We start from the raw sequence: 11,828 nt of genomic DNA, 5'->3' as shown, positions 1-11,828 counted from the left end.
GCTGCATTGGCTGGGAATCGAACCCAGGTCAACTGCTTGGAAGGCAGCTATGCTATCCACTATACCACCAATGCTGTTTTGAACCGACGGACCGCTGTGATGGACCCCAACTCCATTCCCTAACCCGTAACCCTAATTAGGGGAAAACCTAACCAAAACTAAACATTTCTGCATTGGCTGGGAATCGAACCCAGGTCAACTGCTTGGAAGGCAGCTATGCTAGCCACTATACCACCAATGCTGTGGTGGGTCATTTTGATTGACCAAAATATCAGGTCAATGCGAGATTCCATTGGTCTTTGTTGTAAAAACAGAGGCTATCTAACCGCTGCATTGGCTGGGAATCGAACCCAGGTCAACTGCTTGGAAGGCAGCTATGCTAGCCACTATACCACCAATGCTGTTGCAGATAATTTTGTTTGACCAAAATATCAGGTTAATGCAAGATTCCAGTGGACTTTGTTGTAAAAACAAAGGCCGTCTAACCACTGCATTGGCTGGGAATCGACCCAGGTCAACTGCTTGGAAGGCAGCTATGCTAGCCACTATACCACCAATGCTGTGATAAACCAATGGACCGCTGTGATGGACCCCGACTCCATTCCCTAACCCGTAACCCTAATTAGGGGAAAACCTAACCAAAACTAAACATTTCTGCATTGGCTGGGAATCGAACCCAGGTCAACTGCTTGGAAGACAGCTATGCTAGCCACTATACCACCAATGCTGTGGTGGATCATTTTGATTGACCAAAATATCAGGTCAATGCGAGATTCCATTGGTCTTTGTTGTAAAAACAGAGGCTATCTAACCGCTGCATTGGCTGGGAATCGAACCCAGGTCAACTGCTTGGAAGGCAGCTATGCTAGCCACTATACCACCAATGCTGTGATAAACCAATGGACCGCTGTGATGGACCCCGACTCCATTCCCTAACCCGTAACCCTAATTAGGGGAAAACCTAACCAAAACTAAACATTTCTGCATTGGCTGGGAATCGAACCCAGGTCAACTGCTTGGAAGGCAGCTATGCTAGCCACTATACCACCAATGCTGTGGTGGATCATTTTGATTGACCAAAATATCAGGTCAATGCGAGATTCCATTGGTCTTTGTTGTAAAAACAGAGGCTATCTAACCGCTGCATTGGCTGGGAATCGAACCCAGGTCAACTGCTTGGAAGGCAGCTATGCTAGCCACTATACCACCAATGCTGTGATAAACCAATGGACCGCTGTGATGGACCCCGACTCCATTCCCTAACCCGTAACCCTAATTAGGGGAAAACCTAACCAAAACTAAACATTTCTGCATTGGCTGGGAATCGAACCCAGGTCAACTGCTTGGAAGGCAGCTATGCTAGCCACTATACCACCAATGCTGTGGTGGATCATTTTGATTGACCAAAATATCAGGTCAATGCGAGATTCCATTGGTCTTTGTTGTAAAAACAGAGGCTATCTAACCGCTGCATTGGCTGGGAATCGAACCCAGGTCAATTGCTTGGAAGGCAGCTATGCTAGCCACTACAACACCAACGCTGTGGTGGATCATTTTGTTTGACCAAAATATCAGGTCAATGAGAGATTCCATTGGTCTTTGTTGTAAAAACAGGGAGGATATTTAACCAATGCATTGGCTAGGAATCGAACCCAGGTCAACTGCTTGGAAGGCAGCTATGCTAGCCACTATACCACCAATGCTGTGATAAACCAATGGACCGCTGTGATGGACCCCGACTCCATTCCCTAACCCGTAACCCTAATTAGGGGAAAACCTAACCAAAACTAAACATTTCTGCATTGGCTGGGAATCGAACCCAGGTCAACTGCTTGGAAGGCAGCTATGCTAGCCACTATACCACCAATGCTGTGATAAACCAATGGACCGCTGTGATGGACCCCGACTCCATTCCCTAACCCGTAACCCTAATTAGGGGAAAACCTAACCAAAACTAAACATTTCTGCATTGGCTGGGAATCGAACCCAGGTCAACTGCTTGGAAGGCAGCTATGCTAGCCACTACACCACCAACGCTGTGGTGGATCATTTTGTGTGATCAAAATATCAGGGCGATGCGAGATTCCATTGGTCTTTGTTGCATCTCCTATTTTTCTTGCCATGAAGACCAATCAATAATTCATGTCCAAAATCCAATAGTGTGTGTCAGTGTGGGTAGCAGAAACACTAAAGGCACCCCGCAGTGCTTGGTCAATTATTAATGCTCTTAGAGTGAGGTGACCTAGGATCCGGGTGGGATGCTGCAGTACTAACTTGTCAGGTTGGCGGGATAGAAATCATATCGGCAGCTGAGGCGTGTGATTTAGATCTGGTTTGTGCTTGGGAAGTATGTCAGTCTCAGTGGGGGGGGGGATTAATCTTGTTGTGTCCTTAACCCCCAATGTTCTGACATGAATCCAATTTTATAGCGGATCCCCGATTCAGCAATGCTGCTTTCCCTAATCCTAACCCCCCCCAACCCCATTGCCGAACCCTATTCTCTAACCTTAATTATGGGAAACCTAATCGAAACTAAAAATTTCTGCATTAGCTGGGAATCAAACGCATGTGAATTGCTTGGAAGGCAGCTATGCTAGCCACTACACCACCAATGCTGTGGTGGATCATTTTGATTGACCAAAATTTCAGGTCAATGAGAGATTCCATTGGTCTTTGTTATAAAAACCAGGGAGGATATCTAACCACTGCATTGGCTGGGAATTGAACCCAGGTCAACTGCTTGGAAGGCAGCTATGCTCACCACTATACCACCAATGCTGCATTCCCTAACCCTAACCAATTCCTTAATCCTAACCCCCAACCCCATTGCCGAACCCTATTCCCTAACCTTAATTAGGGGAAACCGAATCGAAACTAAAAATTGCTGCATTGACTGGGAATCGAACCCTCGTCAACTGCTTGGAAGGCAGTTAAAAAAAATAAAAATAAAAAAAAAACATGTTGCCAACTATTTCCGACAAACTACATTTTCCAAGTTGATACTCTTCTGTGGCAAATTTTCCTAAAAGATTTCCTAAAAAATTGACCTTAAAGGTGCCTGTAAAAAAAAAAATCCAAGAAAGTTAGGTACGAGAGAAAGGGAGGGGCAACATCGTGACATAAGAAGAGAAGGATGCACAGCACTTGCAGGTAGAACGAGCAGGAGGGACAAGCGACAATGACCCCCCAGCACTACATCACCATATACAGACAGCAGTTTGCCTCCCCGGGGAGAGTGGAGCGAACGCCTCTTCGACCTACTTCGGCACACAGGAGAAACAACCCGCATCCCCGACCGGTAAGATGCCGATGTTAAGGTTGGTGTAAAGCAGGGGTCTCAAACATGTGGCCCGCAGGACACTAGTTTGAGGCCCCCGCCTTGATATGAAAGTTTAATATGTTTGATATGGATGCTGTATGGTATCATGTACCCAGGAAAAATTATTACGTTTTTATTAATGTTCATGTTAAAGGTTAAATAACTGTTAATAGTTATCCTCCCTCTCCGTGTGGAAGTGGTAAGTTTTTGGCTATTTAAGTTTAAAGGAAATAACTTGAAGGCTACCGTTTAGGTCGCTAGCTCTCTAGTTTGCGAGTTAGCATGTGTCTCGAGACCCTGCAGTTGCGCAATATGTTGTAAATAAAAAGAGTATAAATGTGACTATAGTCGTGTTTTGTCATGTCTACAGGGCTCTAATAATGCTTTGTTCATTTTAATGTGAAAAAAATAATTTGTCTACCCACCAACTATATGTGGTTTCTTAAGCTATTATTTGCTGTTTTATTATTATTATTATATTTATTTATTACTGATTGATTTTCTTTATTCTTGATTTGTTTATTTATTTTTCATCTTATTTTGTGTAGAAAAATAAAAAGTAAGATATTTGAGAACAGTGGAATGTTTTATTGTAGAAAATTGGAACCAAAGCGAATTTACATTTTTTTTTTGTTTTTAATAAATGCGTTTTTTTTTGGGGGGGGGGGGGGGACCTGATGCGGCCCAGTCTCACCCAGACCCGAGCTCCAGTGGCCCCCAAGTAAATTGAGTTTGAGACCCCTGCTGTAAAAGATTGTAATAATATTACACCATTTGAGATCCTTCTTTTGATGTGATTAATTATATTATTCAGCAAACAATATATATATTTTTAAATTTAATTTATATATGTCCATGTGTCCCTTAAAAATTATGAAATGTTGCTTTGGTACAGGACTTTCTTCTTCCAAGCAATCTAAAGACCGTCAACAAACCATCGCAACTCCAGCCTTCACCCCCCGTGTTTGTTGGCCACCAGTCCTTACCCCCCGTCAGACCTTTGTCATCCTATCGTCCAATCCGGACTTGCCCTGTCAACACCGGAGGGCCAAGAAACTCCCAACACATGCCGGCCATACACCCACCCGCAGTGCGAGGCCTGACCCGACACTCACCACGGTGATGTTCGATACTTACTACAACTATCCTTTTTTTTTTTAGTACACACGGACAGCTGATCTTCTCTGAACTTATTTTCCACAGCAAGTACGAAGCCTTCCATCAACTGAAAAGATCCGACATTAACACTCCAGCTAAGCAAATATCACAACGCAGAAGGTATTGTATCTTATAATAGATACTATAAATATTACTAATGAATAATAACTTCTTTCTGCATGGGTTTCTCAACAGCGGGTGCTACAGCTGCTTCCATGTGGTGAAGCCCTCCCACGCTGATCATTACATCATACACCCCCAGTTTGTCTCTGAATGCCAACGTTAGGACAATACGGACAGCTGCAACCCGAGTCGTCATTCATCAATTCTTAACCCACTGAAGATAAACCACGATAACATACGATAACAGTGTAATACTGTAGGTGATGTTAAAGTACTGTATCATCACCTGCTTTTTAAGAAACAGCTTCCCATTTCAAATTTGTCACCATTTTTATTTGTATGTCTAAATGCAAAATGGAAAAAAGGTGAAATAGATGGGGGTACCAAAGCTGATGTCTTCAATGTTTTTCTTTTCTGAGCTTCTCATGTCTGCATCTACGGACAGAAAGAATAAAGATTATTAGTACTATTCTTACTCCCACGTTCAACCAATTAACATTTACTTGAATTTGATCTCCCTTTTTTGGTGTCGCTGTCAAATTTGTAAACACACACCTTCCCAAAAAGAATAGCAGTTGCTCAACCAATGAAGTTCATGACAACGAGATGCAGGACGGTGTGAGCAAACAGGAAGTCAGCAAAGGCTCTCTCTGGTGAGATGGACAAGAAGTCCCCTTTGTTCTGTGGGTTGATCTGGATACGAAGACACACTAAAAACACACACAAGACATACAAAATGGTCAATTATGTAGTATATCACACTGTATTTCTTGGGTACTAGTACCAGACAGTTGTGCTTTAATTTTGTAGTTAAAGTTGAGCTACTTCCGTCTCAAGTGTTTGAATGGCGCGTGCTAACCCTAATGCTAATGTTTTGGCTAACAGACGTTCGCATTATTGTTAAAAAAGCCAGACTTGGTATTCACACACGAAACATATTCTTCTCCGTGACTTTAACTCACCCGCAAGAATGAAAGAGCCCACACAGGAGATGAAGCCAGACAGAAAGCTGTTGAAGGGGAAGGTTCCAACGAGCAAACAGTACAGGAACTGAAGCACTCCCGTCAGCAGGATATACAGCAAATAGGCATCCACCACTTTCAGCTTGTTGGGCGTCGAAGTGGTGTATTCCTCAAGAAACCGGGAAATTACAGACAGAACCGATGCCGACATTATTGTGCTGTTATTATTTGTTTTTTCCCGATTAATGTGGTTAAACACCGGCGAGCTAGCGCTGTCGGGTGACGTGTCCGTAAAAGGCGGAAACAGTTACGGTGCTACACAAAATATATTCCGGCGCAATGTTTTGGTAGGAACGAAAATATAATTCCGCATAGGTCTTCCAAAGATATACTCAGAAGGGAAACAGAGGTGGCACTCTAACGCTATTAAATGTCGCTTCTAACGCCACACAACAAAGTAAATATACACCTGGAAATAATCGCTAATATGATGTGTTCAAATCACATGGCGGGATTTTTCGATTCTGAGTTCCCTCAACGGTATTCCGTTTATTTATTTTTTCCCACGTTTAAGAACGAGAGATGCATCGTCTCACTTGTGAATCTTTGTACTTGGTCAGCTGACCCAGGGAATGTACGGGTTACAAAACATGACAAGCGGTACCTGTTAATAGTGACATTAGGAGGACAAAAGTTACGCGCAAAAATAAGTCGATAGGGTTTACCGTATGCCGTCACCGGGATAGTTATTAATTTATGGATCCTACTCCCACCACCACCACCGGACCGCCATTGCCAAGCGACTGCGAGACAGAGTAAGTTTAAATGTCCTACCTGGTACGCCAAATATTTGATTACGTCACACCTGAAACGCTTCCAAATAGTTTGTCACGATATGTGGAGCATTCATATTGAATATTACATTTTATATAATCATCTAATGTGATATCATGGTCATCCTAATCCACGTAAAACTGATTTGAAACATTGAGTGTTATATTATATTTAGGGCTAAATTACAATATATGTTGTAATTTATTTACATTATTGTGGTGGTAAATATAATAATCATGAAATAATGGCAATATCGCGTTACAAAAAATATTTTTTAAAACTGGTTTTTATGTTTTGAAAGGCCACACACACACAACAAGGTGAGTTAGCAAACAAAATGACTCAGCACATTTGAATAGCCTGTGCAAGGTGATGCTAATAGGTGTGTAGCAATACCTTTAAGATAATAATTGGACTTGGAACCAGCATTGTCAAAAAAAAAAACACATTGTATAATGTTTTATATACTTTTTTTCCTTGCCTTTCTTTATGAATTTTGCAGGTCAAGTTCTGTTTGGAGCTGGTGGCCATCTTGGCGTCCGACATCCATGTCTCTTTTGAAGGCCACGGACAGCAAGATTCTGAGCTGTGCGTCCATACTCGCATTCCCAGACTCACCGGACACACTACTTGAGTTTTTGCCAAATTCAATTTCTTACATCCTAATAGACCGGCTGCTTATGGACACCCCGATTGCGTCCGCTCGCAGAATATCATGACAGAAGCATAAAAAAATTAGCAAAAATAATCCAGAAGGAAATGGATTTGATCCTCTCTGCAGAGATTCAACCATCATCGTTGCCAGTCGAATTTGACCCCTGGTTGCACTCAAAGGTGCATGTTAACAAAAAAAAAATCAGCAGTAATTTTACTATAAAAAAGTCAAAATATCAAGAAGAAAAAAAAGTCATAATTTTAAGAGAATAATGTAATATTATGAGGAATTTTACTGACATTTTCATTTTACTGTCAGAAAATTTAAATATTCTATATAATAATATATAAAATAAATACATCTAATAAAAATAAGTCTGAAAATTAAATCATGTATTTATAATATTATTTTATTAAATAAACAAAACCACATAATAAAAAATTAGGTTGCCAAAAAGTTGTAATATTAGAGTAAAGTCAACTACAAGAAGAAAATTACATTTTTAAAAACTGTTGTAATTTCAAAGTCAAAATAATAATAGAAAAAGTTGGATTCTAACAGGAAAACAACAACAATGTTGTCATTTTAGTAGCATATTAGTAGCATAGAGGGAGGTGAGGTTTTTATAACCTCTTCCATGACATGACATGACAACAATTCCTCCCCAGCACTGGAAGAGACTCATTGCAAGTTATTGCAAGTTACAAACCCTTGATTGCAGAGGCCCAACCACTTATTAGCTGCAGGGCGAAGTCACTTTTTCACACCAACTGTATATTTTTTGAAAGTCATAATATTCTAAGAAAAAAATAAGCAAAATAAAATTGTAATTGTAAAAAAAAACTAGTGAAAATATTATGGGAATAAAGTCATAATATTACAAAACAAAAATTCACAAAGCTAATTTAAGTAGAAATATTTGGAAAATAATATAAATAAAGTCCCAGGGGCAGGGGCCCAACCACTTATTAGCTGCAGGGGGCAGTCACTTTTTCACACTGCCTGTATATTTTTTGAAAGTCATAATATTCTAAGAAAAAAACCCCAAAATAAAATTGTAATTGTAAAAAAAAAAAAAATGCGTGACTAGTGAAAATATTATGGGAATAAAGTCATAATATTACAAAACAAAAATTCACAAAGTTAATTTAAGTAGAAATATTTGGAAAATAATATAAATAAAGTCCCAGGGGCAGGGGCCCAACAACTTATTAGCTGCAGGGGGCAGTCACTTTTTCACACCACCTGTATATTTTTTGAAAGTCATAATATTCTAAGAAAAAAAAATTGTAATTTAAAAAAAAAAAAAAAAGTGTGACTAGTGAAAATATTATGGGAATAAAGTCATAATATTACAAAACGAAAATTCACAAAGCTAATTTAAGTAGAAATATTTGGAAAATAATATAAATAAAGTCCCAGGGGCAGGGGCCCAACCACTTATTAGCTGCAGGGGGCAGTCACTTTTTCACACCGCCCGTATATTTTTTGAAAGTCATAATATTCTAAGAAAAAAAAAAAACAAAATAAAATTGTAATTGTAAAAAAAAAATGTGTGACTAGTGAAAATATTATGGGAATAAAGTCATAATATTACAAAACAAAAATTCACAAAGCTAATTTAAGTAGAAATATTTCGAAAATAATATTAATAAAGTCCCAAATATTACAAGAAAAATATTATATATGTGGCCCATACCGGAAACCGCCACCGCCAAGGGGGGCAGTGCCCCAGCAGCTCTAACAAATATTATAACGGACGTCCCAGACATTTACTGTAAGTTTAGCACCTTGCCGCTAGCATGTCTTCTTAAATGAATAGACCATTTAGGCTAACGGTGACTTGCTTTTTTTTCTGCTTTTCAGGTATTCAAAATGAACTGTGGGCCAGATTTGTCACCCTTCCAACCCAAGATCAAATATGGACTCTGACCCTCACCAACAAAGCTGCAAAAAAAACGGCAGAGCAAGGTCGCGACCTCTGCCGACATTCAGTTATTATTTGTTTGTTTATTATTTGTTTAACTAATGCTAACTATTAGTTCGACTTTTTTTTTTTTTACACCTGTTTTCTTCTCCAGCATCCAAAACACCTCTGGTGATGGTCCATGGCTTTGGAGGGGGGGTCGGCTTGTGGATTAGGAACCTGGATTCACTGAGCCGGTCTCGGACCGTTTACGCTTTTGACCTCCTGGGCTTCGGCAGAAGTTCCAGACCTCGTTTTCCGTCCAACGCTGACAAAGCGGAGCAGCAGTTTGTCAACTCCATAGAGAACTGGAGACAGTCTGTGGGCGTGGAGAAGATGGTTCTGCTGGGACACAGCCTGGGTGGCTACCTGGCGACGTCCTACGCCATCCAGTACCCTTCAAGGTAGTTGCATTATGGAGCTTAAATATTCTAAATAAACCTGTGAATGTATGGATTATTATTTTCCACTGCGCTGCCTTCCAGAGTGTCCCATCTAATCCTGGTGGACCCCTGGGGTTTCCCTGAGAAACCACATATTCAGAACCAGGAGGTCCAAGGTCAGTCTACAGAGACATTGAAAAGGCCGTCTCCACCACGCTGGGTGAAAGCCATCTTCTCAGTGGTTTCCCTCTTCAACCCCCTGGCTGTCATCAGAGCAGCCGGCCCGTGGGGTAAGACAGGAAGTCTCTCATTGTGCTCCTCGCTCCTCGACATGGAAGCCCACCTCTGTGTTGTTTCTTCAGGTCCGGGCTTGGTCAACAGATTTCGTCCTGATTTCAGAAGGAAATTTGAAGATCTGTTTGATGACGACACGATGACGCAGTACATCTACCACTGTAACGCGCAAACCCCCAGGTCGGTCAACACGCACCATGGAGGTTCTGAAACTGCTCCGTATGCAGTCTGTTTGTAACATTCCAGCCAATCACAGGGCACTTATAGACAAACAACCATTCACACTCACATTCATACCTATGGACAATTTGGAGTCGCTAATTAACCTAGCATGTTTTTGGAGTTTTGTGGGAGGAAACCGGAGTACACGGAGAAAACCCACGCATGCACGGGGAGAACATGCTAACTCCACACAGAGATAGCCGAGGGTGGAATTGAACCCGGGTCTCCTAGTTGTGAGGTTGAGGTGCCAAATGTGTAAATGTGCAAATATACCAGTTTACAGTGACAGTTATGATGTCGTCACTACCAACAGCACTAAATTCATCACATAGCAACTTAACACCCAAAAGGTGCACCTGATACAAACATGTATCAGGTACACCCTGGACTGGTGGTCAGCCAATCACAGGGCACATATAGACAAACAACCATTCACACTCACATTCATACCTATGGACAATTTGGAGTCGCTAATTAACCTAGCATGTTTTTGGAATGTGGGAGGAAACCGGAGGAGAACCGGGGAGAACATGCAAACTCCACACAGAGATGGCCAAGGGTGGAATTGAACCCGGGTCTCCAAACTGTGAGGTCTGTGCGCTAACCACTTCTCCACCGTGCAGCCGTGTTTGTAACATTCTCTCATTCATTTTCTACCGCCTATCCCAGCTGTCTTCGGGCGAGAGGCGGGGTACACCATGGACTGGTGGCCAGCCAATCACAGGGCACATATAGACAAACAACCATTCACACTCACATTCATACCTATGGACAATTTGGAGTCGCTAATTAGCCTAGCATGTTTTTGGAATGTGGGAGGAAACCAAAGGAGAACCGGGGAGAACATGCAAACTCCACACAGAGATGGGTGGAATTGAACCCTGGTCTCCTAACAGTGAGGTCTGCGCGCTAACCACTTCTCCACCGTGCAGCCCGTGTTTGTAACAATTCACCTTTTTTTTTTTTAAATACAGTGCTCGTTTTCAATTTTTCTTGACAGTGGCGAGGTGGGATTCCGGGCCATGGCCGAGTCTCTGGGTTGGGCGAAGAGACCCATGCTGCAACGGGTCCATCTGCTGCCCAGCACCATGCCCCTCACCATGCTGTACGGGGCCCAGTCCTGGGTTGACAGCTCCTCGGGGGAAAAGGTGATCCAGGTTAGAGGCCCTGCTCGCACTAAAGTTCTGGTAAGTCATGAAAAGACACGGGACAGTAGTCATCCAATTACCGCAGGAATTGAATTACCGCTGTAATTTAATTCTGATTTTCCGCAGTAGCCTTTGTGGACTTTAGAGCAGCGTGCATTTCCTGTTTTGATCTCTGGATGTGTTTTGCTCCGCAGCTAATAAACAACGCTTCTCATCACGTGTACGCCGACCAACCGGAGAAGTTCAACCAAGTGGTAGAAGATATATGCGACTCTGTTAACTGAATGGGTGGAACATTTTACAGTTGGTTCATATTGCAATGGAATTGTTTTGTATATATTTTTTTAATATCTTCAGTAAATTTATTTATATGTTTTTCTTTTGTTTTAACCTTGCTAATGCATGCACAGCATTTCTTTTTGACTCAACTGAAGCCAGTTTATGTTTCATTTAGGGAGTGTAAAATGAAATATTACTGAAATGTTATTAAATAAAGCTCAGATTACTACTTCTATTTCCTGTATTTGAATTTTGTACTTTGAAAGCAATAAAATATCTGAAAGAGTAAATTTAGAGAATGTATTCATAATTCAGATTGGTCAATTTAATTTCATTTAAGAAATGTTTGAAGTCGATCATTTCTTCATATTCTTATTTTTCTTATAGTCATATTCTTCATTTTTCGTATTTTATTATCAGTGCTTACTTTGAGTAAATGAAAAGCGCCACTGATGGTGCATTTCCCGTCTTTACCAAAAGAGGGC

At 41.2% G+C, this 11,828-nt stretch overlaps 2 protein-coding genes, 1 long non-coding RNA gene and 13 other non-coding genes across 17 annotated transcripts; 2 read left to right on the top strand and 14 right to left on the bottom strand.

Annotated features, from left to right (window-relative positions):
* Positions 1-2: 2 nt before the first annotated feature.
* Positions 3-74, bottom strand: trnag-ucc (transfer RNA glycine (anticodon UCC)). The gene has a single exon. It is a non-coding gene; the product is annotated as a tRNA-Gly (tRNA).
* A 95-nt stretch (positions 75-169) lies between these two features.
* On the bottom strand, positions 170-241 carry trnag-ucc (transfer RNA glycine (anticodon UCC)). Its single transcript has one exon. It is a non-coding gene; the product is annotated as a tRNA-Gly (tRNA).
* Positions 242-329: 88 nt separating this feature from the next.
* On the bottom strand, positions 330-401 carry trnag-ucc (transfer RNA glycine (anticodon UCC)). The gene has a single exon. It is a non-coding gene; the product is annotated as a tRNA-Gly (tRNA).
* Positions 402-655: 254 nt separating this feature from the next.
* trnag-ucc (transfer RNA glycine (anticodon UCC)) lies at positions 656-727 on the bottom strand. Its single transcript has one exon. It is a non-coding gene; the product is annotated as a tRNA-Gly (tRNA).
* An 88-nt stretch (positions 728-815) lies between these two features.
* trnag-ucc (transfer RNA glycine (anticodon UCC)) lies at positions 816-887 on the bottom strand. Its single transcript has one exon. It is a non-coding gene; the product is annotated as a tRNA-Gly (tRNA).
* A 95-nt stretch (positions 888-982) lies between these two features.
* On the bottom strand, positions 983-1,054 carry trnag-ucc (transfer RNA glycine (anticodon UCC)). Its single transcript has one exon. It is a non-coding gene; the product is annotated as a tRNA-Gly (tRNA).
* Positions 1,055-1,142: 88 nt separating this feature from the next.
* Positions 1,143-1,214, bottom strand: trnag-ucc (transfer RNA glycine (anticodon UCC)). The gene has a single exon. It is a non-coding gene; the product is annotated as a tRNA-Gly (tRNA).
* A 95-nt stretch (positions 1,215-1,309) lies between these two features.
* trnag-ucc (transfer RNA glycine (anticodon UCC)) lies at positions 1,310-1,381 on the bottom strand. The gene has a single exon. It is a non-coding gene; the product is annotated as a tRNA-Gly (tRNA).
* Positions 1,382-1,469: 88 nt separating this feature from the next.
* Positions 1,470-1,541, bottom strand: trnag-ucc (transfer RNA glycine (anticodon UCC)). Its single transcript has one exon. It is a non-coding gene; the product is annotated as a tRNA-Gly (tRNA).
* A 90-nt stretch (positions 1,542-1,631) lies between these two features.
* On the bottom strand, positions 1,632-1,703 carry trnag-ucc (transfer RNA glycine (anticodon UCC)). Its single transcript has one exon. It is a non-coding gene; the product is annotated as a tRNA-Gly (tRNA).
* A 95-nt stretch (positions 1,704-1,798) lies between these two features.
* Positions 1,799-1,870, bottom strand: trnag-ucc (transfer RNA glycine (anticodon UCC)). The gene has a single exon. It is a non-coding gene; the product is annotated as a tRNA-Gly (tRNA).
* A 95-nt stretch (positions 1,871-1,965) lies between these two features.
* trnag-ucc (transfer RNA glycine (anticodon UCC)) lies at positions 1,966-2,037 on the bottom strand. Its single transcript has one exon. It is a non-coding gene; the product is annotated as a tRNA-Gly (tRNA).
* Positions 2,038-2,706: 669 nt separating this feature from the next.
* On the bottom strand, positions 2,707-2,778 carry trnag-ucc (transfer RNA glycine (anticodon UCC)). The gene has a single exon. It is a non-coding gene; the product is annotated as a tRNA-Gly (tRNA).
* Positions 2,779-3,995: 1,217 nt separating this feature from the next.
* LOC131126133 (uncharacterized) lies at positions 3,996-5,173 on the top strand. The gene is made up of 3 exons (XR_009129114.1): positions 3,996-4,438; positions 4,523-4,597; positions 4,673-5,173. It is a non-coding gene; the product is annotated as an uncharacterized LOC131126133 (long non-coding RNA).
* Positions 4,912-6,272, bottom strand: dad1 (defender against cell death 1). The gene is made up of 3 exons (XM_058068348.1): positions 5,563-6,272; positions 5,156-5,310; positions 4,912-5,035 (listed from the first exon to the last, which is right to left on the bottom strand). The coding sequence occupies exons 1-2, from the start codon at positions 5,771-5,773 to the stop codon at positions 5,180-5,182; spliced, it is 342 nt and encodes a 113-aa protein (XP_057924331.1). The 5' UTR covers positions 5,774-6,272; the 3' UTR covers positions 4,912-5,035; positions 5,156-5,179.
* On the top strand, positions 6,159-11,631 carry abhd4 (abhydrolase domain containing 4, N-acyl phospholipase B). Of its 2 annotated transcripts, none has more exons than XM_058068341.1 (8): positions 6,159-6,377; positions 6,899-6,984; positions 8,918-9,022; positions 9,133-9,421; positions 9,503-9,690; positions 9,763-9,874; positions 10,917-11,103; positions 11,259-11,627. In XM_058068341.1, exons 1-8 carry the CDS (start codon positions 6,319-6,321, stop codon positions 11,346-11,348), a joined length of 1,116 nt encoding a protein of 371 aa, XP_057924324.1. In that variant the 5' UTR covers positions 6,159-6,318; the 3' UTR covers positions 11,349-11,627. The 2 variants fall into 2 exon arrangements, with proteins under 2 accessions (XP_057924324.1, XP_057924325.1); XM_058068342.1 differs by having other exon boundaries at positions 6,306-6,377; positions 6,899-8,828; positions 11,259-11,631.
* Positions 11,632-11,828: the final 197 nt, after the last annotated feature.

This window comes from Doryrhamphus excisus, chromosome 3 (assembly GCF_030265055.1).
Source record: "Doryrhamphus excisus isolate RoL2022-K1 chromosome 3, RoL_Dexc_1.0, whole genome shotgun sequence".
NCBI lineage: Eukaryota > Metazoa > Chordata > Actinopteri > Syngnathiformes > Syngnathidae > Doryrhamphus > Doryrhamphus excisus.
This window is presented reverse-complemented; position numbering and strand designations above follow the sequence as displayed.

Coding starts and splice junctions, on each gene's coding strand:
- dad1 (XM_058068348.1), bottom strand. CDS start 5,773: ATGTCGGCATCGGTTCTGTCTGTAATTTCCCGGTTTCTTGAGGAATAC. Junction 5,311..5,562: donor GGGCTCTTTCATTCTTGCGG/GTGAGTTAAAGT, acceptor GTGTGTTTTTAG/TGTGTCTTCGTATCCAGATC.
- abhd4 (XM_058068341.1), top strand. CDS start 6,319: ATGGATCCTACTCCCACCACCACCACCGGACCGCCATTGCCAAGCGAC. Junction 9,691..9,762: donor CAGAGCAGCCGGCCCGTGGG/GTAAGACAGGAA, acceptor TTGTTTCTTCAG/GTCCGGGCTTGGTCAACAGA. Junction 9,875..10,916: donor TGTAACGCGCAAACCCCCAG/GTCGGTCAACAC, acceptor TTTTCTTGACAG/TGGCGAGGTGGGATTCCGGG.